The sequence below is a fragment of the Clinocottus analis genome, unplaced genomic scaffold (assembly GCF_023055335.1).
Source record: "Clinocottus analis isolate CAN_PGR_092001 unplaced genomic scaffold, fCliAna1.0.p SCAF_1, whole genome shotgun sequence".
NCBI classification, from domain to species: domain Eukaryota; kingdom Metazoa; phylum Chordata; class Actinopteri; order Perciformes; family Cottidae; genus Clinocottus; species Clinocottus analis.
The window spans coordinates 6,140,001-6,167,165 of NW_027175820.1; the positions used below are offsets into that span (position 1 = coordinate 6,140,001).

A 27,165-nucleotide genomic window follows, 5' to 3' on the forward strand; every position below is an offset into this window, starting at 1 on the left:
TTTAATTAATCCCAATTTGCATAATTTATGTGAAAAATAGGCCTAAAGTCTGAAAACAACAATATCCTGCATTCCTTCAAACATCAGTTTTAAAAGTTTTGAGTCCAACAATTAATTCTTTGCAGGTAAAAACTTTAGACTTACTTTTCTGGCTCCATCCTACTTTTCCGACCTCCTCAACACTTTGTATTTTATATACATTTACTTTCACAACACAGAGTAGCAGACCAGGGACTCTGGGATTAGTTGATTAAATATGTTGGTCAACAAGCGAGCGAGAATAAAGCGGAGCAGAACAGCTGCACGTCAATCCTCAAATTATCCAGAGTAGTCTGAGAGTCGGGCGCTAATCCTCAAACTTTAGGTCGGAGTAATAAGCTAGTCAGTAGTTAACAAGGCCCTTATTCTACGTTCACACCAAAAGCGGTGTGAATATTTGTGACGTGTGAAAGGGGGCGTGGCTTATCTCTGTTTAAAACAGTTACGGTTTTTACCATCCATCATGGAATTGACCACTAGATCAGAAATAACGTGACTTAGCGTCACCCAATTTTTTAGTTATTATCTTATTTTCAGAGACTAATTTTAATTTTAAGCATCTTATAAGGACTATAAGCGCCTTAACTATTATTATTAACGCTTATTACATGTCAAATTGTCATACTCTTTGTCTCGTTTTTGCTTATCGTGGAATGTATTTAATTTTTCAACCACATTTGGATCAAAATTCTCAGGCATTTGCACCCCGACACACAAATACTATCGACGCTCAATAAAAACTTTGACACTATGAACACAGTTCACAAGTACGTTTATACTTCAATGTTATCAGCACGTAGCATCATATTGGAAGTTTATTTAAGTTATTTAAGTATTTTGATGTTCAGATGACACAAACGGGCGCCATCTTGGATTCTTGGGTCAAGATGAAAGGGTCTATTTTATTGTTTTTATTCATACTTCCAGCTCTCAGCAAATAATCATAGCGTGAGCCTCCGTGTTGTCTTAAAGGTACAAAACTATTTTTGTGTTTTAGTCCCACCTGACATTAACAGCATGTGACTCTTGCTTGTTTGCTCAACATTTGGCGTCTTCACAAACCTCAAGAAAACATCGCTCAGGTTTTTTTGTTTGTTTGTTTTTGACATTTGAGGCGAGCTGTGGGTTCTTTTTTTGGGGGCAGTTAAAAAAAAAAAAAAAATGCTTTGTGATTTGGTGAATTGGTTGTTAAACTAACGGTTGATAAACTGCTGTGTGTTGGACCTGAGCTGCAGTCTGGACAGACTATAACCGCCGCGTGCTGCTGTTAGAGCTTCTGTGTATCGGGACCATACACACACACACACAGCGTTATGTTTTAGACCGGCTTGCTTTTGCAAATGCAGCGAGGTGGTTTTGAGGATGCAGGGACTTGTTGCCGTTTTGATTCTAGTGTCTTGGCGTCCAGCATGATGTTTTTAGTTTTTCTTTTGTTGTTGTTGTTTTTGCAACCTGCCTGCGTGGAAATTAACCCTAGAGGCTGGCAGGAGTTTGTTTTGGCAGCGGGGGGTCTCGAGGCCCTCCGGTTCAGAACCAGGAGCAGGGTTTCAGAGCCCAGCGTCGAGGTGTGGTGTGTTTTGGGTGTCACTGGAGCGGTTCTGTCTGCTCCTCTTCTGACTGTCCCGGTCTGACCAAGGCCTGACGTTACCCCGCGGGTGCTGTGTCTGTTCTGCCCCGCAGGTTTCGAAGGCTGCTCCATGGTGCCCTCCATCTACCCGCTGGAGACGCTGCACAACTCTCTGTCGCTGAAGCAAGTCAACGAGTTCCTCACCGCCGTGTGCGAGAGCGCGGGAGACCCGCACACCAGGACCACCAGAGGTCAGAGGCCCGGCTAGAGCGCTCGTTTACTGATGTGAGTCGCAGTAATTGTCGCTGAACTTTGACCCACTGGTGCATTTTTGCATTCTCCCTGCAGCGCTGACGGCCATGTTCGACGCACACAACCAGCCGTCGGTGGACTCGTACATCCCTCAGAGAGTCCTCTCGTCATCCATCACTCTCCGGTCTCGATCCGACAGACCTCCTTGGTGTGAGTATCGCATCTTTTCTCACTAAGATTTGACATTTCTAGGACATCTCCCCTTCTCCGATCAAGATGTTTGCAGATCATTTTTCGGAATACGAGTCGTCCGTTACAGACTTATTTTTGTATTTAGTTTAGCAGCGTGTCTACAAGGATCCAGAAATAATTTCAACCGTTCTGATAAAAAATCTTAATGTTATCTTTTTACTTGTTATAGTCATCTATAGTGTTTTAGTCATCTATAGTCTTTTAAAGATTTTTTTATAAGATTTTAAAAAAAAAAATAGTATCATTAAAGGCTTGTTATATTTATCTCTAATAGTTTTAATGATGTATTTTAAGATGCTTAGAGCTGATGTTAGAAAGATAAACAGCTCATAATTTACTCTCTAACGTTTCCTTTTAACTACTGAATTTATTCAATAAAAACTACAGTTTACAAGGTTACATTTGAACTCATCGTGGTAGTGTTTTAACTTAGGAGTTCCGTGCAGCCAGTTGCATCCCTCTCACACTGTGGGTTTGTCTCCCCGTCCTGCAGACAGCAGTGGTCCGTCCAGCACTGTGTCGAGCGCCGGCCCGTCCTCACCGACAACAGCGGACACGTCGCCGCGCTTCAGCTTCAGTGATAAGATCTCACTCACGCCTCAGAGCAGTGAGGAGACTCACTCCTCTCAAAACGTCTCTGTGCAGCTTCCGCCGGGCCTCGACCCAAACTGCTCCACCGGTTCGAACCCGATCGAAGTCCCTCTGACTCCCAACAACTCGCCAGAGGACGACGGCGAGCTCTGCGGCGTTACGGGTCAGCGTCTCGACAACGCTGAGCACTCGAAGGACGGGACGGAGGAGGCGCACGCAGTCGTGGACGCCGGCGGCGTTGCAATTTTGGACGTAGGCCCGAGGCCGCCGTGCTCCGGCCTTGCAGAGCTTGCTCTGGCCCGGATGGAGGGTTACTGCCTGCCCGGCTCACTGCCCGTGCTGCTGGAGCTCCGGGAGAGCAGCAGCGAGGCGGGCTCCAGCTCCCAGACACCCCAGTCCCCTGAGGGACCCGATGAGTTCTTCGACACTCAGGAGTCCATGGAGCTGTGGATGGACAGTCCGGAGATCCCTCATGAGACGCCGCTGGAGGTCGCGACTCCAGCTAACACGACGGAGCCGTAAGATGGCGGAGCCTTCTTAATCACAGACATGTGGTTACATCCGTAACTTAAGCAGCACCCTGACGACGACAAGATTTATGACAATGCCATACTGTGCTGTTCATTGCCTTTAAATAAATATAAAAAGAAGAAGCACACTGGGGACAGACCTGTGACACCACTGAGCCGCCACTGGTTCAGTTCATCTGTCTGTAAAGATGTCAGGAGCCACTTGTTCTGTTGCTGTCACCCCTTTTCTTAAAGCTGCATTAATCTGTTTTTTTGGCCACTAGGGGTCAGAAACGTGCTACACATCTGGCAGACTTGACAAAACGATTGTGTTTGTGTACACGTTAGGAAGTTATTTCCAACATTCAGTCTCCTAATCAAAGTAGTCCACTTACAGAGTGCATTGTGAGTCATTTTTACACTTGACAACATTTGGGAAAAACGTTTTGAAACTGCAGGCTTCGTGTTAATTAAATATTTGTTTAGATTCTTACCCGTATGCTGCGTACACATTAAAATGAGTCTCAATCACACAGGAAATATGCTACGAGCTCAGAGGTGTTCAATTAATTCAATGTGGCCACACTGTTATTGATCAATAGAGGTTTAAACTGTGTTGCATCTTTATTGTGTGTCTGTGTGTGAAGGTCAACCACGTGGTTCTCAGCTTGTTACAGGAGCGGATACTTGCAAACAAAACATTAACGTACACAATCTGTGGCTCTACTGTCGCGCTCTGCCATTCAGTTCCTGTGTCTGTGATTTTCAAAACAATAGCTGAATCTTATTTACTGCTGGAGAAACCCAACGAGTGTACAAGGTCAAAATGTGTGTGCACTGCTTACTGCCAAAGTCCTGAAGCCTCATGGAAGATTTGATGCAGAGAGAGAAAACAAATGTTTATTTTGGAATTGCATCTTTAAAAACAATCTAAAAATATTCTGGTATTTTTGATACCCACAGATATTTAATTGTACCATAGCTATTGTATATTACTTTGTAAAATCACCTCATGATATATAAAAAAAAAGCTGAAAGCTGATCTCTCATTTTATCGCTGAACAAACAGGCTATGACATTACATGTGCTTTTATTGTGGCAAGCGGCAATGTAGCTGGTGTGTGTGTGTGTTGGGGGGGGGAGAAGTAGGTCCATGATGTGCAACCCTGTGTTCAATCTGTGGGCTTCTCATGTTACATTGTCGAGGTGAAACAACCGTCAGATAATCACAATGTTTTGTTTTAGTGCTGCAGCGGCTCGTTGATTAAAGGGTCCGTTCACTCAAACCATTATTAACTAATTAAAATGAAAAAGCCTGAAATAATAATTTGTGTTTTATTTGTTTAGGTTTTGAGAGATCATAGCATTAGAGGCCTGTCTCACGAAGCTGGGTTAACATACCCGGGGTTTCCCTCAGTTATCCAGCTGCACTTAACCAGCTGTCCGCGGTCTCGCTTTTTGGTCTCACGAAGCCGGTTATCAACTCGTTAAGTCAACCCAGGAGTGTCTCATCAAGATCTGTGCTCGTGCACATATAAGGGGCGGAGTTAACTCCGTTTGACCAATAGTGCAGCATGGAGAAGCCGCCGAGAGCAACGTATTTTACAACGGAGCAAACCACAATCTTAAGAATGTACAAATAATATAGAGAAAGAATACAAGCATAAAGCATAAAGCAACACTCTTAGGCCTGACGCAGAACCATAAACTCGACTTTAATATCCGTGCGCCTTCCTTAACAGGATTCTGTAGAAATGGGCAGGTCATTTTTCCGAGACGATGATTGGCCAGTAGGCGTCTATCCCCACTGAGATCTTAACCGGGAACTTAACATGCTCCGGAGCAGGTTAGGCGTTCAGCATAAATTACCGGGGAAACATCCCGCTAAGAAGTAAACCAGCTTCGTGAGACGGAAAACCCCGAGTTAATCCAGAAGTTACCTCGCTAAGACGAAATCCAGCTTCGTGAGACAGACCTCTGACCATCGTGTTCTTCAGAGCCATGGTCACATGACTTGGCCTATGGAGGAACTCCACCACATCACATGACTTCATGTTAGGAACTCCACCACGGTCACATGACTTCATGTTAAACTGTAGAGGAACTCCACCACGGTCACATGACGTCTCCTTCACTGAGCTGATGGAGGACTAGTGTCCTAGTGAGGACGCTTGGTCGTGTCCTTTGGACTCTTTAAAATCCACCAGAGGTGTGTTCACTGACTTGTTTTGTATATCAGACAACTAAACATTAACATCTCTTGTTAAACACAGAACTGATTTCAGACATCGAACCAAAAACATTTTGGATTCGTTCTGGGGATTTAGGACTCTTTGTGAATAGAAGTAGATCTAACATACCTGGACAAAATGAAAAACTATCTCCGCGGTTAAAATAAATGTGATTCTGGTGAACTGACCCTTTTGAAACCTGCTCAGAAACTCAACGTTTAATCTCCAGGTCTGTTTCTGTTGATGGACTGTTGAGTAATCCAATAAATCTCACTTCCTGTCTGACGTTTCACCCCGTTACATAACCAGCTTTTGGTTCAGATCCACAAACTGTGTTTTTCTTTTTAATCTGAGCCAAACGACCTCACAAACCTATTTTCTGTCTCTTCTTCTGTGTGAAGTTTAATAAACTGTTTTTTAGAAAGTTCAACGTCCACAATATTCTGTAATGTAATTGTTATGTAACAATGTTACAAAATACAACGATTGGAATGTAAACATTCTACTTGTCTGTCTGTGTTTGTCTTTTGTTTGTCCTCTCAAATAAAGCAATGTATATAAAAGAAAATCAAGTTTAAGAACAAAATGTATAGAAACACAAACTAAAGATTTAACATTAAGCTTAATGTTACCATCGAAAACTTTTGAATATCCGTTATGAATGTAGAATTTAACTTTCCATTTGCTCAACTTTTGAAATTCTTCCTTCCAGGTTAAAATAATTTAAAAATGAGGAATGATTTCTTGTCGCCAGCCGTGTATTTAATATCCCCCCTTATTGTGGGTGACTGTGGCTCAGTGGTAAGCAGGGTCATCTTTCAATCAGGGGATTGGCGGTTCAATCCCCGGCGCTACTAGCCCATGTTGATGTGTCCTTGAGCAAGACACTTGACCCTAAATTGCTCCCGTAGCTGAACCTCCGGAGTATGAATGGTTGATGATACTGACAATCTTGCATGTCATGTAATTTTAAAGCGCTTTCAGTGGTCGGAAGACTAGCAAAGTGCTGTACATATCCATTTACCATTTTAATAGTGGAATTACAATATTAATATGTTATTGATAAAAGAAAAAGGTGAGATGGCCTTTAATGGCCTTTAATGTGGCAGATTGATAATGAACCGTTTTGATACTCTTAAAACAGTATAGGGATGGAGTTCATTTTTAAGAGCAGCAGTCAGAAATATTACGGCGTGGGGGGAGGGAGGTTTATCATAACCCCCCAAAATAACATGGATGACGTAATCAATAAGGAAATGCTCGTGATTCAGCCGAGGTTCATATATTATCAAAACGATGTGGACTTCAAAGAGACTTTGCTGTGATTTTCAGAAGAAAAACATTTTATTTTTTCTTCTTGTAAGTTGCTAAAGGACTGACCCGTTTCCACTGACCCGTTTTCAACTTCCAGATGAGAGGAACCGTAGGTGCTGAATCATTATTTTTATTTTTTATTTTAGGATTCCGTGTGCATCCAAATATGTAAGCAGATCTCAAAACCTGGAAGAAGTAACATGTAACTAAAGCAGAAATATTGAAGTTCTCTATGGATGAACAAGTACCTCAAAGTGTTCCTACAGTAATGTAATAAATGTACTTTGTTACATTCCACCAATCAAAGTTTATTAATGATCCTCAGTCTTTGACTTGATTTATAGCGCTGGTTATTTTCCACCTCCTGTTCTTCCTGTTCTCCACCTAGATCATGTGACCCAGGAGGTGATGTCATTGCAGCTTCTCAGACACACACACACACACATACACACACATACACACACACACACACACACACACACACACACACACACACACACACACACACAGTTACACAGTATTGGCTTTACAAAGAGCAATCAGTGCCGTCTCTGTCTTGTTCTGGGAGACAAAACGGGGCTCGAACGGTTGGACTGTTGCAAAGAGTCAGAACAAAGGCCTCACTGTGTCCTCGGTCCAATGGATGACATCATCCTCACACTCCGAGGAACCGGTGCCCGTTTATTTTCTGTGTCTCTGTGGAACGTTCGTAGTCCCAGCAGGATAATAATCCTAAAGACTTCCCTCCGTCACAGCTGTGATGTCGACATTTCAAAGCTTTTTATAATTTGGTGAAACATTTTGTACAACAGGATTGGATCACCATCAAAGTTGATGTATTCGTGGTTCCCAGAGGATGAATCCTCACGAGAAAATGACTCGACTTCTTTCTTGATTTAGTCGCTGCAGGAATACGTCTAAAAAACAAGAAAATGAGTCAGCATTTTTACACTTTTTGATTCGATGCCTGAAATCAGTTCTGTTTACTAAGCTGAAGATATTTTAACGTTTAGAGCTCTAATTTATTAAAATAGGCTAACGTGAAGTCATGTGACCGTGGTAGAGTTCCTTTATATGCTATCATGTGATCGTGGTGGCGTTCCTCTATAGACTAGGCTCTAACTCCCTGGCTTAGGCAATAGATGCTGACTTACGGAAAGGGATCATAAATGGCTCAAAATGTCCGTCAGAGAGCCGGCACTTGACGATTTGACTATGGGACACCCCTAAACCCTCACGGACTACACGGGAGCGTGCCTCATAGTCTGTGAGTCCGTAAGGGTGGAGTTTGGGATTGGGCCAGAGCCTTGGGATACACCCTCGAAAATCAACGGCCACTTTGCTCTCGTGAGAGTCTCGTTGACCATGTGTGCATGACGTCAGAACAAGTTTGGAGTATGTCAGACTCAAATCTAACCGGCATGTATTGCGGGCTGATTACCGGCGGTTGATTCTGCGCAGAACTGACTCGTCTCAAGGAACCTAACAACATGAAGTCATGTGACCGTGGTGGAATCTCTCTATAGGCTAACGTTAGCTTCTTATTCACACTTCAAACTTCATTAAAGTTAATTAATGGAGATTATGTTCACAAACTGAACTTATAAATATCATAAATGTTTGTTTGTTCCTGGTTGGACGTCAGAAACCAGTCGACCCTGCAGCGCTCGAGTCACAAGCTGAAAGGTTCTGTAATAAAAGACTTTCTTTGATAAGTTCACAAATACGTACAAAGAAAGGAAAAAGACGTTTTTTCTTCAGTAAATTATGTTTTTATTGGTCTTCAACACACTTTGTTCCCTTTTTAACAATAAATCAGTTTTCTATTTTATACCTTTTTGTAAGCATTTAAAGAGCGATAAAGAGAATATTGCACTTGAAATCAAGAGATCAAAGTAGAACCATGAAGCAGAAAGGAGGGAACCAAAAAATAAATCAAAATAAAACGATCACAAGGCTTTCTTTACAGCACAGCCAGGTTAACACGTGCCTCCTCAGAACCGCACAGCTAAGCTTCTTAAATATACATCTTTTTAAAATAGCACTTCTATGTTAAGTCATGTTTTTTTTTCAGCTATTACAATACAGGAGAACTCAAAAAATAAAAAGTACACATGCACGTACAAGCAGGGCTAACTGGAAACCAACAGTCTTTATGATAATTTGTTTCACGGCTTTTATATTTATTTGTTTTTGTTTTGCACGATACGAAAACACAGCGGCTACGTGTGAGTGTTGAGCTCTGTCTGGTAAAAGTGTTTGAATATTAGGAAAATCCTCATATAGGTAAAAATGTTTTGACGTAAGTGTCTGGCAGTCTTGGTTTTTAGTGGTCTGCTCACGGTGAGTTGTTCTTAAGAGTGGTGTAGTAAATATTATTAAACATTATTAATAGGAATGCAGCGAGCCAGTATAACAAGAACCACGTAACTCAACGTTTTTTTGACAAGCGTTCGTCCGAAGAACTAAACTGTGTCGAGTGTGTGAAGCGTTTTCCTCCCTGCACAGAGTCGAGATGCGCCAGGTGGCGCAAAGTCCACCACGAAGAATGTAAAGGTAAATCTGCATCTTTTACATTCAAATCGACTGGAGCACACCGAGGTTGCTCTGGCTCCCTGTAGCCCTCCTGCTTTTGTTTTGTTGCTGTTGTTGTTTATGTACATGCAGTTTGTGGTGCATGCATCGCAGTGGAGGGAGTAAAATATTATACAAAAGAATATTTGGAGGTTTTTTTTTTATTTTATTGTTTTATGTGGATCATAAAATAGCAACCCTGGTGAGGTGTGTTGGTCCTGTAGTTTGTTGATTTTGTTTTGTTCCTGGTTAAAATCTCTTTAAAAGTACTTATCAAAATATATATTAATATCAAATTAAAACGCATGTCGACACATCATAAAGCATTACTTAAAACCATACACAGATTTGACCACTAAAACTAAATAAATTACTAAAAGCATGTGTTTGGCTATGAAAAAGAAATTGCAAATGATATTTCTAAGTAACCAGAAGAAAACTGCTTTTCAGTGGAAACGCTGTAATTGTTCGTTGTTTTTTTGAATGTCGCTAAATTTAAGTTTTTGCACAATGATTACCGTTTGTGCTTCTCGGAGCGACAGCTCCAGGAAATCTAAAAACTCTCCGTCTGAAATACTTTACTACGTTTAAAAGTGCCATTTTTGTTCTTCTCATATGTACAACACTTTTTTTTTGTGCACTGCCGTTCTCACCGACGAGACTCGCATAACAACAACAAGCACGAAGCAGACGACCGGCTTTCCGAGAAGCTCTCCGCACCACGCGTACCGCCTTTAAAAATGTCCACGAGAAAAAAACATCAAATAATTTCCCTTCCAGCGCAGCAGGACAGAAAGGCACATGTGGGTGACCGTCTAACCTCTCGACCGCTAAAAACACATATCTCATCCTCGCAGCCATGTGCTCCTGTCGTGGTGGTGGAATACAGTCTACATTCTTTGCTCTTCAACGCAACAATTTGTACAAAGATCTTTAAGACGCAGCAACTGACTTGACTTTGTCGACTTTGAGTGCTGTTCCCGCGTTTAAAGATATATAAACGGGGCCGAATCCAAAAGATTGGGAGTGATGATGGGTTTTTTTTTGTCACCAGAATCGCCGCCTTCCGTTCTCTTCAAGCCCTCCACGACGAGACGTTAACTTAAAAAAATATCAAAGACTACAGAAATGATTATAGAGAGAAACTCATTCGTTGAACAGCCACCAAGAAGTTCCTACTGCAACGATTGATTTTCACTTTGAGATAATAGTAGAACTATCATAACTCACTACGAAGACACATTTCTGAATATGGTCTTCCCTATGCTACGGCAAATATACTGTAAATTACATATTTTTATAATATTTTTCCTATTTCAGTAGGAGGCACAGGAAGAAAGACAGAAAACAAAGGAGAGTTTTAGTAAAGTTGGTTACAATTAGCCTGAAATGTTGATTTATTTACCAATCGGCCAATGCATTCAATTAGTTTGGGATTCGGTGGAAGAAAATAACTTTAAAGTGCGCAAACTTGTGCTCTGATTTAGGCCAATTTTGAAGACAAGCAACCAAACATTAATTTCATGTTTTTTGAAAACATGAAACTTAATTTCAAGTCAGGGAAAAAAAAGAAAGTATGGAGTATGTAGTGGAAGTCAGAAAACTACTGTTGTGGTGACAGCCACGAAAAGCTTACAAACAAATCTAGAAAACAATAGACATCCAGGTCTGTTTCTGCTTTTGCTCGAGTGCACAGCAGTGACAGATGTGCACATCAGGATAAAGAGGAGAGCAATTAAAAATCAGATCTACACCGAGGAGAAGGGAGGATAAACGAAGAGGGGAAGGGGGTGGGTCCTAAAACTCGATCTTGCAGGCGGGGAAAGATTCGTCCTGCATGACGACAGTGCTGCTGGAGGCCAGAACCATGATGTTGAGCTCCTGCTGCCTCTCATGGGTCTGCTGGTACCAGTCGCGGGTCACCTCCGTGTCGTGGGTTGGGATTAGCGTCACCTGAGAGGGCAAGACGAGAGATCAGGAAATGAGAAGGATTGGGCCCCGGGAAGCATCCCATTGGTTGATTATTTTGTAAATATGTGTGTCGTTTCATAATACAAGTCCAAACTGTTACCTGTAGGTTTGATCCCCACTGAGCTTTGCCGTCCAGCAGTGCGTCAAGGACTCCTCGGCCAGGTTCGCTGCCTGCCGCGTCGTTCCCGCTGACCACGTAGTACGCAGAGCGGATACGTTTGAAGAACGCTTGGTCCACGTTCTTGGAGCTGCAGTGGTTGGGAATGTAGGCCAAGTCCACATAAATAGGAAGGCCAGGAGCACCTGCAGAGCCGGACTTCTGAGAACCTGATTGGGAGTACAAAACCAATGCATCTCTTTTATTGTTGTTTTGCTGTCTAATTGGTTTCTATACCTTGCATACTCTGCATGTTTTTGTTTTTTATTTTCCAACAATGCAACATAATCTTCTCTAGTCCATACATTTATTTAACAGAATTACCCCTTATGTATTTGATTTGCATGTGTTGTTCTATGAGCCTTAGTGTTGCATTAATCATACTTGACAATGTAGTTTTAAAGTGTCCTGAATGATGTTTCTACTCATCAATATTCTCCCTTTTATTGTCTCCGCTTGCTTATAAAAGGCTAAATGATGCATAACTTTGTAATTTTCGTCGTATTTTATGTTTTTAGGGTAACTTTTCAACATCTGACTTATAGCCTCTTGGTAAACTCTGGCACATTCAAATGAATTCATTTTATTTATATATATAAATAAAGTGATTCTTTCAGCATTATATTTTCGACACGTTTTCCTCACCTGAACTGCTCTTGACACCGTTAGTCAGCGTCTTGCCAGGGTTGTAGCTCGACCTGGAGAGGTCATCGTCTTTGGAGCCCTGTCCGTCCGACAGACGAGACATGCGAGAGCTCTTGTCTGCTTCCTTCTTCTTCAGTGAGACACTGCGAGGAGACGGGGTCTGTTTAACGGGCATGGGCGACCTTTTGCGCCTGGCCGGGGATGCTGATTTAGTTTTCCCGGAAGTCTTTTTTAAGCCCTTGGCTTTTGGCTCCTTCTTCACTAAGCCGTTATCCAGAGATTCAGGATCCATCATGCAAACATCGGGGTGTGGGGGGTGAGGGTATGGGTCCATGAGGGGAGCAGGAGGAGGGTCGTTGGTTCTCTTTGAGGAATGATGGCTGCCTCCTCCCGTGGCAGATAATTTATCAACAGGCATGTAGTCTGCATCCTCGTCTGAGTCCATGTTGCCTTCGCCGGTGACAGAGGGGTACTCCTCGGTGCCTGGAGGGGCATCAGAGTCTGACTGCGAAGCTAAAGACTCGCTGACGGAGGTGGGCGGTGTGTCCTCCGTGGCCAGACTCAGCCCTGCCGACATACCGACAGCTTGCTGCAGAGAGCCGCCGTGGTGATTGGGCTGCTTGTGGTCCCTTCTCTTGACCGACAGATCGTGCCCATCGGCCTCTTGCGATTGATCGCTTCTGTGTTCACGGTCCTCGTCGTCCTCGTCACTGGACAACTGCCGCATGCAGGGGTTGATGAAGGATGGCGAGAGGTCCTGTTTGGGCTGCCTGTGCTCAGAGGAGTACCCAGGAGAGCTGCGACTGGCGTAAGAGGAGGTGGCACCCATGGGCACATCGCCGGCAAGATCCTGATCGTTGTCGTCGTCTTTGTCGTCATCATCCTGCCCTCCACGGCTGCACTCCTCAGCATAGAATGGAGAGCGAAACAGCTGATCAGTCGAGGAGAGAGACAGCGGGCGGGCTGGGTGCTCTGGCTCCATCTCGCACTCCTCTTCAAACTCGTCATCGTGACGGTAATGGGGAGGGGAATCTCCGGGCACCATCCCCATCTGAGACTTTGACATCTCCCACTCAAAAGAGCTCCTGTAAGCTGCTGCTCCCTCTGTGGACTCCACCGTGGCTAAGCCTGAAGACGCACCACTGGCTGCTGCCCCAGCAGGGATCAAGGTGGCACTTGTGTTGACCTCTGTTGGGCCATTGACTGTGTCCGGCTTGGCCTGAAGAGGTGAGGGCATATAGGACCCAAGAACATCGGGGAGACCACCTTCTATCTTTTCACAGGCAGCTGGAGCATCATGCTTGTCAGAAAACGAGAGGCTGCCAGCCAGGCCGCCGGAAGGCGAGCGACGTGTCATCTCACGCATATAAGCCTCCTCATCTTCTTCCTCGCTACTGTCCGTCTCCTCAAAGTAATGCTTGCCTTCTATGTCAGGGCGCGGTGAGGAAGTGACACCAAACAGGGCGGCACTAGCTGCCTCTTTGTCTTTAAAAATGTCTGAATGTTGAGCAAACGGTCCCACTGAGGCCCCAAACCCAACAGCTGTGTCCAAGTTGGACCTTTTAGATAATTCAGGCTTATAGAAGAAGTCTGATTGAGGGCCTTTGTCCGTAACTCCACCCGATGAGGTTGTATGATCCTTCTTGTCTTCAGCAAAGGCAGTGGAGGAGAGTGAGGAGAAGGACTTGACCTCCTCGAATGGGCTTTGGGGTGAAAAATGAGCTAAGCTGGAGGCGGACTCGGCCGCGGACTCGGCCGCGGATGTAGCTGCGACCTGTTTCTCAGATACTTCCAGATAGTCGTCTTTGGCACCGCCGGAGAAGGACGAATCCATAACCAGTGAGTGTTCATCTTTAAAGGAGGAGTACTCAAAGAGTGGCTCGGCGGGCGTCCCCAGCTCCTCTCCGAACTGACGACTGGTGGAGAGGGAGCCCGAGGTGGAGGAGGAGTAGCTATAGGCCGAAGAGGAGGAGTACCCGGGGGCAGCGGTGGTCGTGTATTGAAAGCTTGTGTCCAGTGATGACTTACTCAAAAGGTCTGGCGTTATTTGTTTCTCAGAATTAGCATTAGCTTTTTGATTCTGGTAATAACTGTCCTCTGTTGATTTCAAGGAGAAATCCTCTTTACCTTTATCTGTGGTCTGACTTGATAAAAACAAGTCTTTCTCACCACTCTCATATGAGTACTCAAACCCTGAGGAGTAGCCTGAGAAACTTGTGGCTCCTAAATCTGTTGGCTTTTCACCGTGGGATGAAGAGTCCTTCTTTGCTTCGTTTTCAGTCTTTGTAAGTGAGCTAGAGCTGCTTGGCTTCCCCTGGCTGTTGTAACCGTATCCAGCCATAGAAACCATAAATTCAGGCCTCTTTGAGCCAAACATTTCACTAATTGGACTTTGTACTTCCTTCTCGGACTTCTCTTTGGCGCCTTTCTCTATTTCAGAATCAACCGCAGCCACGTCCTCCTCCTCATCTTCATCTTCCTCGTCCTCATCGTCATCGTCCTCCTCATCTTCATCAACAATATCATCATCATAGTCCTCCTCATCCCTCGCTGTCAGTTTTCGCATATCTACCTCTAAACACCCTCCTTTCTCGCCGTAGACTGCAGCAGAGTCGTCAAACGGTGTTATTGAGGAGAACTTCTGGGGCTTCGTGCCGTCAGTCTGGCTTTTAAAAGAATCGTCTCTTTCTGGTGACAAAGAAGTGGACAAGGCCTCAGGTCGATCAGCCTCTGAAGGGAATCTGCTGCCTTTGTTGTATCCGAATGCCTCCTCTTTTTGGACCTGTTCAAATGAAGGTATAGCAGAAATGCTCTTTGAGTCGAGCCACGGTGAGGACTCTTTTCCGTAAGAGACAGGAAATCCCGTCTTCTCTGACATCTTGTCTGTGGCTTGGGGGGACTCTGGTTTCTGCAAATCCACATCACCTTTTGCGGTGTCCTCCACTTTATCTAAAGACTCCTGATGATACGAATCAGAGTCCACTGAGCCGTATATGTCACTGTAAGAGAATGTTTTGCCGTGCACATAAGGCGTGTCCTGTCTTATATACAATGCCTTTTCTTTGCTCTCCTTCTCCGGGTAATCGTAGAGGTTGAAATGAACACTTTTATCTTGCTCCTTTAAAGCAGCATCGGTTTCCTCTACGCTTTCTTTTTTTGAGTCTACTTTACTTTGATCTGTTGAGAAGGGCTTGTGGGACCCTTCCCCACTTTGGAAATCATCATCCTGTTCATCTTCATCTGCGTACATCGCATCAGGTTGTGGTTTCTCTGTCCTGAAAGACACCTGCGTTTTGTCCAAGCTATTGACTTCTGTTTCTATCTTTGCAGATTTTGCCTCAGAGACAAAATCGTCATCCAAGAAGCACCCCTCTTTTGCCTCCATAAGTTTGGCCTTAACAGTGGGCTGTAGATCCTTTTTGGTGTAAGAGTCATCTTCCTCCTCATTGTCTTCACTGGATTCCTCAGACTCTTTAGATGCTGTCTTGTCACTGATAAAGGCAGTACTGTCTGAGACATTGGTAGATTTCACATCCATCGCTGCTTCATCTTTGTCTTCTGTCCTAAAGGGTTTATCTTCTGTCGGAGAGTAGCCACTGCTTGTAGGCACAGACTGTGTGGGTGAAGCCAGTTTCATGGTGCTGTCATCTGGACTTAGACATCTTTCCTCGCTGTCCTGCCTGGAGTGGTACTCTAATTCTAACCCAAGGGAGAAAGACGGAGGGGGTGAAATAGGCTTTGTATCAGTCTTAAACCCTTCTGAGCTAAATAGAGACTGGTTTTCTTTGACAGCCTGTGTGGGAGAGTACTCTATCGTAGAAATGAGAGGAGAAGTAGGGGGACCAGTGGCAGAGGGAGATTTCTGCTTTTCCTGGAGCATCATGAAGGCTGCATGTTCGTAGCCCTCTTGCAGTTTACCCAGAGGGATGTCAACGTTAGGAGTCTGATCCTCATCCTCCTCCTCTTCCTCCTCCTCGTCTTCTTGGAACGATTTGATCTTTGCGTCACTCTCCATCTCAGGAATGTTGGGCTGATACTCATCAGAGGAGGGAGACTTGAAGCACTTGTCGTCCTCCAGAGAAGATGTGGGTGAAATGGTTCCCGCCGAGTAAAGATAATCCTTCCCCTGGGTGGCCTCAGCCCGCGAGGGGATACTGTTGATGGTGTCCAGCCGGAGGGAGTTCTTCCCCGCTTCCTCGGTCTGAGGCGCGGTCACAGAGGCTATCGACTGGTCCTCTGCCACAGAAGTGGCAAAGGACGACAGTTTGTCATATTCTGTGATGGAAGTCGCCGAGGAGATGTGCTCCTCCTCTGCAAGAGGAGCATGGAGGATGGCAGAGTAAGGTGCAAGTTCCTGCTCGTGAGCTCCCATGAAGGCTTTGGGTTTGACGTCAGACACAACGGAACTCTTCATCTCTTTGATGCCGTGCATGGAGTCAAAGGTACCGGGGACGTCTGGGACAGAGATGTCGTAGGAGCCCACATCGTAGTGTAGCTGTGGGATCCTATCTTCTGGTTCCTCGTGGATGTCCTCATCAGAGATAGTCTGTTCAGTCTCGGAGAAGCCGGGGATGGTTTCGTCTTGGATGAAGGAGAACTGTTCCGAGGCGGAGGCCGCTGCTTGTCCAGACAGGGCTGCGTTTAATGGCGGTTTTGGGTCAGCTGGCTTGATGTCCAATTCCTTTCGAGCTTTCTCCCTTTTTGCCTCCTCTGTTTTATATTTCAGAACCTCGTCGTCTTCTGTTCCCTCAAGGTCAGCTTTTTCAATGACGTCACCCTCCTCCTCTGAGCTTTCGCTCTTCTTTGCTCGGTCTACAATGTCGTCCTTTGCCAGGTATTTGTCATATTTATCCATTTTCTCTTCTTCGTACTTCTTGCCAAAACCATCACTTGCTTCCTTCTTTTTTGCGGCTGCAGCGCGCACCAAAGTGCCTTTGTCTTTGTCGTCTTCTATGGGTTCGCCAGGGGATTTGGGCAAAGCCGATTTCACATCGGTAGCTGGTGATGTGACTTTCTCATCATGGAAAACTAAAGACGGGACTTTGCTGGCTGCGTGCAGTGAATGCCCAAACATTATGTCATTCTGGATTGGCTCAGTCTTAACTTTGGACAGCTCTTCTTGTTTCAGAGCCTCAAAGTCCTCTGTGAGGTCCTCTGGAGAGGACACAATGGACCTATCAGCCAAAGCTGCTGCTGCGATCTCCTCTGGGATGTTCTTCGGGACTGGCTTTTTCACATGTACTTCCTCTTTCACTGCTTTGTTTTTGTCTGTCTTGGGCTTAGCCTGAGTCTTAGCCTTATGCAGAGTTTTTCTCACTTCAGGGGTGAGTGGCTTCAGGTCAGGTTTCGTTATTTTTCTCAGCTCTGGTTTATTTGGGTCCTTCTTTTTATCCTCCTTGGATTTACTTTCCTTTTTCTCTTCTTTTCTTATGTTTTCATCCTTCTTTACTTCACGTTTCTCTTTCTTGATTTCTTTTTTCTCTTTGTCTTTCTTCTCATCCATCTTGGACACCTTCTCATTCTTGGCAGTTTTTTCCTTAATAGTTTTCTTTTTCTCCGTCTTGCCTGCCACAGGAGCAACCTCACTGTTTTTCTGTTGCTTGGTGGCTTTTAGACTTTTTAATTTCTTCTCCTCCTTCTTTTCCACCTTATTCTCTTTAGTGTTTTCACTCTTGGACTCTTCCTCTTGTCCATCTGCTTCTTTCTTTGTGGTTTTAGACGGGGGTTTCGGTGAAGACTTGAGACTCTCTTTGCTGTCAGTTCTTGATCTCATTTTTGTCTGTTTGATAATGGGAGGAGGTGCACTGGATGACATTTCTTTTTGGGTAGCCACAGGATATCGCAGGAAGTCAAGATGTTTCAGTTTCTCAAGGCCCTCGAAAATCTTAGTCTGCGGTGCATTTCCAGGGAAGAGCACTCTAACGATCTTTTCTGTTGGACGGTGAGGAATCCAAACAATAAGAGCGGTAACTGATGTTAAATAGGGGACCGATATTTCTCCTTCTTTTCCATTTGCCATCATAATCCCCGTCTTGGCTTTGCTGTTCCCAGCCCATTTCTGCATAAGAAACTGCATCTCTTTGCTCTCCTTTACAGGATTTAAGACGTACATGTCTAACTTTCCCACGCCAAGTTTGTGGAATAGTGTAATGGGTTCAATAGTGTTGCTGACCACCCTGTGAAGAGGCTCTGGTGTGATACCGAGCTTGTTGAGGTACTGCAAGGTAAGAGATGCTTCCTCGATGCTGCGCTTCACTTTCAGTGTGGACTCAGGCATTCGAAGCTTCTCTGGAACGTTAAAAAACACAATCCCGAGCTCAGGAGAGATTAGGTTCTTTACCCACTCGCCGTTGCTACTGGATCCACTTCCTTGGTTGCGCTCTTCTTCTTGCTCCGCAATCTTCCTTTGGAACAACCCATTGATGCCTGGGAGGTTGTCTGCACCAATGTGGGTGAGCAGAACAGAGTCAATCCTGTCCAGATGGCGAACCAACTTCCAGAAGCAAGACTTCCGATCGGACCCTCCATCCACCAGGATGTTGAATCCGTTGACGGCGAACAGAGCGGAGTCCCCCCGGCCCCCGGGAAAGATGTAGCAGCAGGGTTTGGACAGTTTCAGAAAACCTCCAGACGTCGGAGGCTCCAGGAGGTCAAAGGATGAAGGCACGTCGACCGTCTCTGAGACATACTCAGTGAACTCTGTGACTCCGTCCATCTCTGGGAGTTGAGGTTCGGGATTCAGGCGGTATTCCAGAAAGTTGTGAAATGATTGCTGCTCCTGGCTTTGGCCAAGGGAGCTCCAGCCCCCGTCTCCCTGACAGGAAACTGTAAGCCTGAATGGCTGCTCTGAAGAGGCCTTGGAGAGGATTTCAATCACCTGGGAACACAGTAACAGTTAAAAAAGAGAAGCACCAGAATAATGTGTCCATGTAAACTTGATGAACATTTGATCATCCTGCTTACTTGAGGGTTGGAGACGATGTCGGAGAAGTGCCGCCAGGTGAAGGCTCCAGCTTGCAGTAGGATGTCGCCTCCCTGCTCGGAGCTCTGGCCACTCAGTATCAGCAACTTATTCCCAGCAGAATCGGTGATTAGAGAACAAATCTGGGCAAAGTACAGAGTAAGCACCTGTAACAACTGAGAAAATTGATGCTTTGTCAGCCAAATCCAACCAAACATGTCGAATGTAGGGTCCTGTACTCGGAATATAGAACAATCTTTTTTTTGTACTGACAAAGCAAGCAAATTAGTTGGTTTGCACAATAACAAAGTCCACATCAACTCATTTATCATGACAGCCCCTTCTTACTCTTTACCATTGACTTGATAACCGGCTGGTTGCTATGCTCTTGTGTAGTATCATTAGTTAGATTACGTAACATTTCTTTGTCACACGCATAATACAACCAACCTAAATACGTAACAAACGTGTACTCAAAACAAGTATTTTACTAAATCTGATATGTTGTTATGATGTTATTTACTGTGAAAATGGAAGTTTATTTTAAATACAGCTTTTTTAATGCGATATCTTCAGCAATATTTCCAAATATAATGTGATTGGAAAACTGCGGCCCCTCTAGAGCCGGTGCTTGGTTTGTCCACTCTGGGCTGCTGCAGATGGATGACGGTGCAACATGGTGGCCTCTGTGAAGAGGATCTGCTTCCTATGTAGATCAGAAGTTCTCTTTCTCAGCGAACCAAGACATGATTTTTAGTTTCAGTTAATTATACACTACTAAAAACATAGTTATATTCCATTTCTGCTAATAAACCCCCAACGAAATGCAACACACTGACTCTTTCATTTCAGCCAGCAAAAGGCACTATATTTTCACAACCGATAAATCATTGTCTCAATGAGAATCTGCAGCAAATAATAAATGCAACAATAAATACAATGTGTTTCCAAACCAACTAGGTATCTTCATCAGGTTCAAAGATCAGCTGTATTACAAATACATTTTCATACCACTCCAAACTACAAGGTTAACACATTTCAGAATGTTTATTATTTTAATTTCACCAGCAGTCAAAAGGTGAAACTAAAAACTGACTATGTTCTTCTAACACTGACAGTCGAATGTGAGATGTCTGAGTGGGTTTATTTATAACACAAAGAAGTGTCAGTGTTTCACGCTGAGTGTTTCCCTGCTAATCAACTGAGTGATGATCACTAGCCGGAGAGACATTGGACCTCCCATTAGGGACTGAATGGTAAAATTAAATAATAATGGCCCGAACTAAAGAATAACAGATCATGTTAGCAGGAGTCTGTAGGTACATCCCAAGTCTGTAAATTGCATCCCCGTTTCCTTCACTTGTGTCCTTTCCTTGCATCTTAGTATCAGATCAAATCTTTGAAGAAAGTAGTTTGTGGTCCTTTCAGACCTAAAACGAATGAACGTATATTTTGACCAGATGTTGAATAAGAAAACACTCAAATATATAACTTGAGTTTATTCTGTGATTGTCTTCATTCTGGTATGAAACTCCATCGATCAGTCCGATTAGCTGCAGCGTCCAATTGAATAACAAATTAACATTGTGTGTTGAGCGTTAAAACACTTCCTGAACACTTCCTGGTTCAATTGAGTATCGAGGAAACGATCATTTAGATACTTGGGATGTACCATGTGTCTCTTCTGTGTTGTCCAGGTGTGACTCACCTCGGACGCAGTGGTCTCCTCTGATGGGTTCACCAGCACCACTGTCTCAAGGACATCACTCTGATAATGGAGAATCCGTTGACCTGCAGGAAACATGGATAATAGAATATTGAATACACCAAGGTCAAATGAGGCCTTTCTTGACAGCGGAGCTGTCCTGACACAATCCACAGTTTGATCAACATTTAGCTTTTATAAAGAGCGAGAACAATAGACGACACTGAGAAACAAGTGTTGAATAAATAAAATAGTTTTCTTGGATCTAAAACACGTCTGTGAGGTTGTACTTTTGAGCTAAATGCTCGTGTGATTACAATGTTAACGCTAACATGCTAAATGTTTTAGAGGAAGAACGTTCACCATGTTTGTCGTCAGTGTGTTAGCATTCCAGCATTACTTTTGTAGATATTTGGATTATAAACGAATGCATTAGACAAATTGAACAGCACTCGTAAAAATCGCTGCCGCTCTGACCATCATACTACATTGATTTCAAGGGTAATGTCCATTCTAGTACTGTTATATTTGATGTACTATACTATACTTGATGTAGGGATGTTGACTTTTAAATCCTGCTGCTGGTTTATAAAGCACTGAATAGTTTGGGGCATAAATACATTTGTGATCTGCTGCTACCTTATGAACCTTCCCAACAACCCAGGTGGTCTGGGACTGGTCTACTTTCTGTTTCACGAGTCAGAACTAAAAATGGAGCTTTTCTGCTTCACATATCTGGAACAAGGTCCCTGAAAGCTGCAGGTCTGCTGAAACCCTCAGATGCTTTAAATCCAGATTGAAAACCTTTCTGTTCACTGTTGCCTTCAATGGAACAAGATTCAAGGATATTAATCAATTTCTGCATCTCACTACTGCATTTATTTCCTAAACTGCACTGCAACTTGTATTCTGTTTTTTGCTTCTTTACTATTTTTAATGTTTTTGATGAATGTTCTTAAATGTTTTAAATCTTTCTTTTTTTGCATTATGTTTTTAATGCTTTTAATGCTTTTATGTAAAGTACTTGGAATCGCCTTGTTGTTGAAATGTGTGATACAAATAAACTTGCCTTGCCTGGCCTTACTTTGGCAAAGCAATGCTCTGAGCAAAATGCTAGCGCCAGCACGCTAACGCGATCTCCTTGATAATTTTAGCGTGCCGATGCTTTGCAGGAATAATGTTCATCATCTTATGTTAGCGTGTTAGCTTATTAACATGTTTGCTAACTCATACTTTCACAGTAGCCTACAACTCAGGCTGAACTGAATGGCATACACTCTGCACAATTGTAAATGTTTTTTTTTCATTGTGAATCTTCATTCTGCTACTTTTATGTGCTACTGTTTAAGTAAAGTGCCCTAAACCAAACAGCCGGTTGAAAGGTTAAACTACGAGATGCACCATGCCCTATAAAAAAGGACTGAATGACCAGCAACATTTACTGACAACACCCTCCATATCTTCCAGCATCTGTCAACAATCACTCTGCACTGAGGCCATGCACACGATTTGTCAACCCCGCCCAACCTCCTCTCCTTGCTCACTTACTCCAGTGGCCTTTACTATAGCCCCCCTCCCTGATGAGTTTAATCCTAGAAATGTGTTCTTTTCACATATAATCAAAACAATAATGCAAAAAAAAAAGAAGAGCCATAAGCCTCATTGGCAGTTGCTATGGGGACGCTTCTCTGGCTGTCGCTGCCAGCTGAGTTACACTGACCCAGTCTTGGCTGAGGGAGACGCATTGCAGCATTTCTGTGAGAGGGAGGGGATGCTAGTACTGCATGAGAGTATGCACGCAGCATCACATAGTACAGGAGGTGAAGGCGAGTGCCAGAGCAGCAGCATTATAAGCAGCTCCATCGCCGGCCATCTATATTTAGCAGGAAAGATGTTGCTGTCCTCTTTCTCAGGCCTCAAAACAAAAAAAGAAGAATAGTGAAGTAGCTGTCACATTGTGTTTGAGTCTCCTTCTGCTGGAAGAGGAGGCAACGATAGGGGGTGAAAAGATAAATTCAGCACTTGGAGAAGCCGTGATATTTATGTGACTTGGGAAACAAGGTTTACTTTGCAATGTAACATCTGGGGGGGCGGGTCATGTCCATGCGGCCTACTTTATGGACGCTGTGTTTTTTTTAGGGTGACAAAATACATTCCCAATGTGAGTTTGTTCAGCTGCCGATCAAACAAGTAGATTGGAACTCATACAGTATGTTGTGGGGTTTTCCCCTTTTACTCTTCTGGACCCAGGAGACAGTTTGAATGCAAAAACATAAAAATGAACATAATGTTCTTTTCGGTATGTTAGCGAAGACTGGAAACTCATTCGTTCCTGGACACTTGCTTTAGTGGGGGGAATGAGAGTGCCTGGTACTTCTTGTGTGAAAGCAGGCCCGAAGGGTAATTGGGAGAATCGGGAGAGTTCCCGGTCACTTCTGGGCTTGTCGAGAATTTTATTTGTTGACGTTAATCAATCTTCTCTTAAAGTGGGCTACACACGATCCGCATTCTGACACCGCAGCCTCTGCATAGGTTATATCATGAGAGGATGTTCACCCCTCCCAAATAGAGTTGGTTCGGTCCATTATGGAACCAACCAACTTTATTTAGGGAGGGGGGAAGAACTTCCTCGCGTGGTACAACTGGTGTGCCACGCGAGTTAGTTCGGTCCGTAGCCATCTTATCCAAAAAGTTTTCTTAGATAGACTGCCGATAGCTGGGCTGGCCTGACCGCAACGATACGTGTCAGGGAGGATGGACGAAGGAAAAGGGCAGGAGGGACTGAAAAAGCCAGATTGAAAAAAAAAACAATTTGGCTAACGTTGTAGCCTTGATTAATATGGTTGTAGCGTTGTCAACCTATTCCCAAGCAAAATATTACATTGAAGAGCTTGTATCTTGTACCAACAGTGAACTGCTGGCTTCACACATTACCAAGTACACAGACTTAAAACTAAGTAATAAATATATACATGGAGAAATGCCTGTACTTTCGGGTAAATGGTTACGGTACACCGTTAACAGGTTACGCTGCGCATGCGCGACTTGCCGATTTTTAGGCGTTTTGCCAAAAGCCAATCTCCGTGAAGTCTCCATTGGGTGTCTTTTCTGCTGTTCCGTCTTTCAAAACCGGAAAAAAACCTAATCTCAATACGGAGAGTGAATTGAGAGCGTCCGTATCAAGTGTACAACCCCGTTTTAAAAAGATGTGTAGAGGAAAGCAGCTCACTGCAGTCACGAATACTGATATAACCTGATGCTCATGTATCTGCACTCGTTCTGTTTTGTTTTGCAATTTACTTTTAGTTTTCCAAAATGAGCTATTTAGTAGTAACTACATATTATATATTTGTCATGTCTGTTAATTGTGTATGGTTGTGCACTGCCTAGGAAGTAGTGATTACAATTTATTTATTTCGGCTTTTGTAATTTATCCTTGTGGAATAGTGGAATATGTTTTGTTAACTTCTCAACTTAAGTGTATTGTTATTGTTGTATTTAACCTTTACATTATTTGTTGGACCATGGTATTAATAAAACAAAACTACAAGATAGTAAGAGCTGAACTGTTGCTTCATTTATCCAATTTCCACTACCATGGAAAAAGTGGGCCGGTCTTGAGCTTGAAAATCCCGGGCTGAAAAGTGACCCCACTGTGGCCCTGTGTTAAAGGTTAAACACTGAGCTCCATGTTTCGGCACTTTATTAGTGACATTGATCTCTAATCACAATCCTGCCAGCTGATTGGCTCCCAATGATTGCAAACCAGTGGCAGCTGCCTTCAGTCCCGGTTGGCAAACGGTGCAAAGCTGTATTTCATGAATAATTTGCAGTAGAAGTGATTACATTTGGATTGTTTAAATAGTCTGCCAACAACCAGCTTTTGAAGAAGGGTTTGCTTTAATAAAAACAAAATAGACCACTTTTTGAATGTTGGACCCTTTGTGATTAAGTTTACAAGCATTTCTTACTTTGTTTGACTTCCAGGTGCTTTGATGGAAGCGAGACGTCTTGTTTTTAAGATTACATTTGTACCATGTGCTGGTTATACAAAGTTGAATTTCAGTTATTCATGGTTTTCAGTGGTTCTCAACCACAGACGTATAGAGTTTGCACAATAAATCTGAATGCTTGTAAGTTAATAACTCGGGTACAAAAGAAGAAACAAAAAACTATACTATTATTGCAGCTGCATTCTCTCTGACCACCAGGGGTGGCTCCTCTGTTGTATATAAGTCTGTGCTTCATGTGTTAAAGCTGTATTCTCTCTATTGACCACCAGTCGATCTCTAGTTTCAAGTCCTTTTCAATAGAGCATGATGTTCATTTAGTAAATTATGGTCATTTAGAGCCAAAGCATGAAGCAGGGTATGATTAAGAGTGGGAATACATGCTACCAGAGTATACGGCGTCTCTACGTCATTCATCCTCAGTGAAAATATGGTAACTTCCTGTTCACTGGTTACGAAAAAAGTCAAGAAGACGACTGCGTCCACTTCTTATCTACGGTCTATGATGGTGCCAAAATGCAGCTCCTCCAGCCCTCTGATTTAAATGCTCCGCATGTCTGTGAAACCCATTGAGCGCCTCGCTCTCCTCATTCTTATTTCAAGCCGTCCAGGGGACAATCCGCTGAAAAGCCTTGTGTGCCCACACATCATTCAGGCTGTTATCATGGAAACCAGCGTAGTCTGGGATTCTGTGGCTAAATGGCGACGGCCCCATAATGGGAGATGAACTGAGGGGAGGATGGATGCAAGTAAAATTGTGACCCTCTGTTGGCTCAGATGGTTGAAGTGACTCCAGCAACGCACACACACGCACAAGATTATGGTTGATGCATCAGAGCGTGACAGTTACAAAATTATATTGGATTTCTGCTGTAAAGATGCAATCTAACATACTACGTCGTAGCCCTGCAGAGTCTCGTGGAGAAAACAATGCCAAGTCAAGATCCAATACTTTAACCTCCATCAGTAGAACGTTTCCATCGCGATGAAGACCTGCAAATTGGCTTTGTATGCCAATTCTGCAAATATTGCACATCTTTTTTATTCTATTTTTTAAGACTAAAACAAGACTTTGTACAATTATGACTTTTTGTATCTCGTGTTTCTAATTTACTCTATCGTACTTAGAAGAAAATGTTTCATAAAAACAAGGAAACAACCTGTTTTCTGTGACCTTTTGATTGCTTCATATATATATATATATATATATATATATATATATATATATATATATATATATATATATATATACATTGTGCTGAGCGACCTAAAACTCATTATTCTACCGAACAAAAGTTAAGTTCAGGCGACATTTTGGAACAAACGATGTTGAACATGGGACTCGTGGTTGTATGCCCTTTGTTTTTTTGGACAATAACTTAGGTCAAGTCCATATATATCATATAATAAGTTGATAACGTCAAAAAATATTGACAACATAAGTCAATAATGTAAACATTGTCTAAGACATATTCATATATTGTACAATATAGTTGTCATTGGGACATGCCTTGTGGCTGCTAATAAATTTCACATTGCTTGGAAGAAATAATTGGTTTATATATATATATATATATATATATATATATATATATATATATATATTAGGGCTGGGCAATTTCACGCGTTAATATCGCGTTAACTTTTCAATCGATTAACGGTGTTAATTATTTGATCATGCATTAACTGCATTTACAAATAAATAAATACACATTTTGGGCTTTTACTTTGAAGGCGAATAATTTTGGTCAGCCCTTGCACTCCGTAGCATTACCGGACTATTTGCCGACTTAAGCCCGACGTGAAAAAGCACGTATTGTTCTGTAGTTTCTGTCCTCAACGAGCACCGCGCGAGCGAGTCTCCTCTCAAAGCGGTCAGACTACCTGCAGCTCCGCTGCCAGCTCAATGGACCCGGATTGAACATTAATCGTGCATGCGCAAAGCCACCACTGATACCTGTCAGCTGTCCTTCACATCTCCACCTCATTCAACCAGACGTCAGTGCACTTGTTTAAGTCAACACGGACTGGATTTATTTTACTAAGTAAGAAAAACTGAACAGAAGACATGAAAAGCACTTATTGCTTTTGTATACAGTTCATTAGTTGCTGGTCTTTAACATACATCTTTAAAAAGGTAAGCAACAGACTGAACAAGGACAAAAGAAGGAGTGGTTTGTGCCTCACAGGGACCCTTATTACTGAACAGTACCTGTTCAGAAAGAAAAGAAAAAATATTTATAAACTATATATGTATGTATGTTAACTTGTTGTTGCTCCAGAGAGCTGTTATATTGTTCTGGTAACATTACTTTAAAATAAAAGCATGCAATACACTAGTTTTTTACTTCATTGTTGAATTTGGCGCATAATGCGATTAATCTTGA

At 43.2% G+C, this 27,165-nt stretch overlaps 2 protein-coding genes across 12 annotated transcripts in view; one reads left to right on the forward strand and one right to left on the reverse strand.

Moving 5' to 3' along the window:
- ppip5k1a (diphosphoinositol pentakisphosphate kinase 1a) overlaps nucleotides 1-5,939 on the forward strand; it is a 38,703-nt gene extending 32,764 nt beyond the window's left edge. For all 10 annotated transcript variants that reach the window (XM_068577976.1, XM_068577950.1, XM_068577993.1 and 7 more), the window contains 3 exons: nucleotides 1,720-1,857; nucleotides 1,955-2,068; nucleotides 2,604-5,939. In XM_068577976.1, the coding sequence (XP_068434077.1) occupies nucleotides 1,720-1,857; nucleotides 1,955-2,068; nucleotides 2,604-3,223 (872 nt within the window). In that variant the 3' untranslated portion in view covers nucleotides 3,224-5,939. The remainder of the gene's footprint in view (nucleotides 1-1,719; nucleotides 1,858-1,954; nucleotides 2,069-2,603) is intronic.
- Nucleotides 5,940-8,512: 2,573 nt separating this feature from the next.
- map1aa (microtubule-associated protein 1Aa) overlaps nucleotides 8,513-27,165 on the reverse strand; it is a 43,356-nt gene continuing 24,703 nt past the window's right edge. For both annotated transcript variants that reach the window (XM_068577930.1, XM_068577938.1), the window contains 5 exons: nucleotides 20,772-20,854; nucleotides 19,066-19,206; nucleotides 12,103-18,979; nucleotides 11,401-11,627; nucleotides 8,513-11,282 (listed from right to left, as the gene is read on the reverse strand). In XM_068577930.1, the coding sequence (XP_068434031.1) occupies nucleotides 11,127-11,282; nucleotides 11,401-11,627; nucleotides 12,103-18,979; nucleotides 19,066-19,206; nucleotides 20,772-20,854 (7,484 nt within the window). In that variant the 3' untranslated portion in view covers nucleotides 8,513-11,126. The remainder of the gene's footprint in view (nucleotides 11,283-11,400; nucleotides 11,628-12,102; nucleotides 18,980-19,065; nucleotides 19,207-20,771; nucleotides 20,855-27,165) is intronic.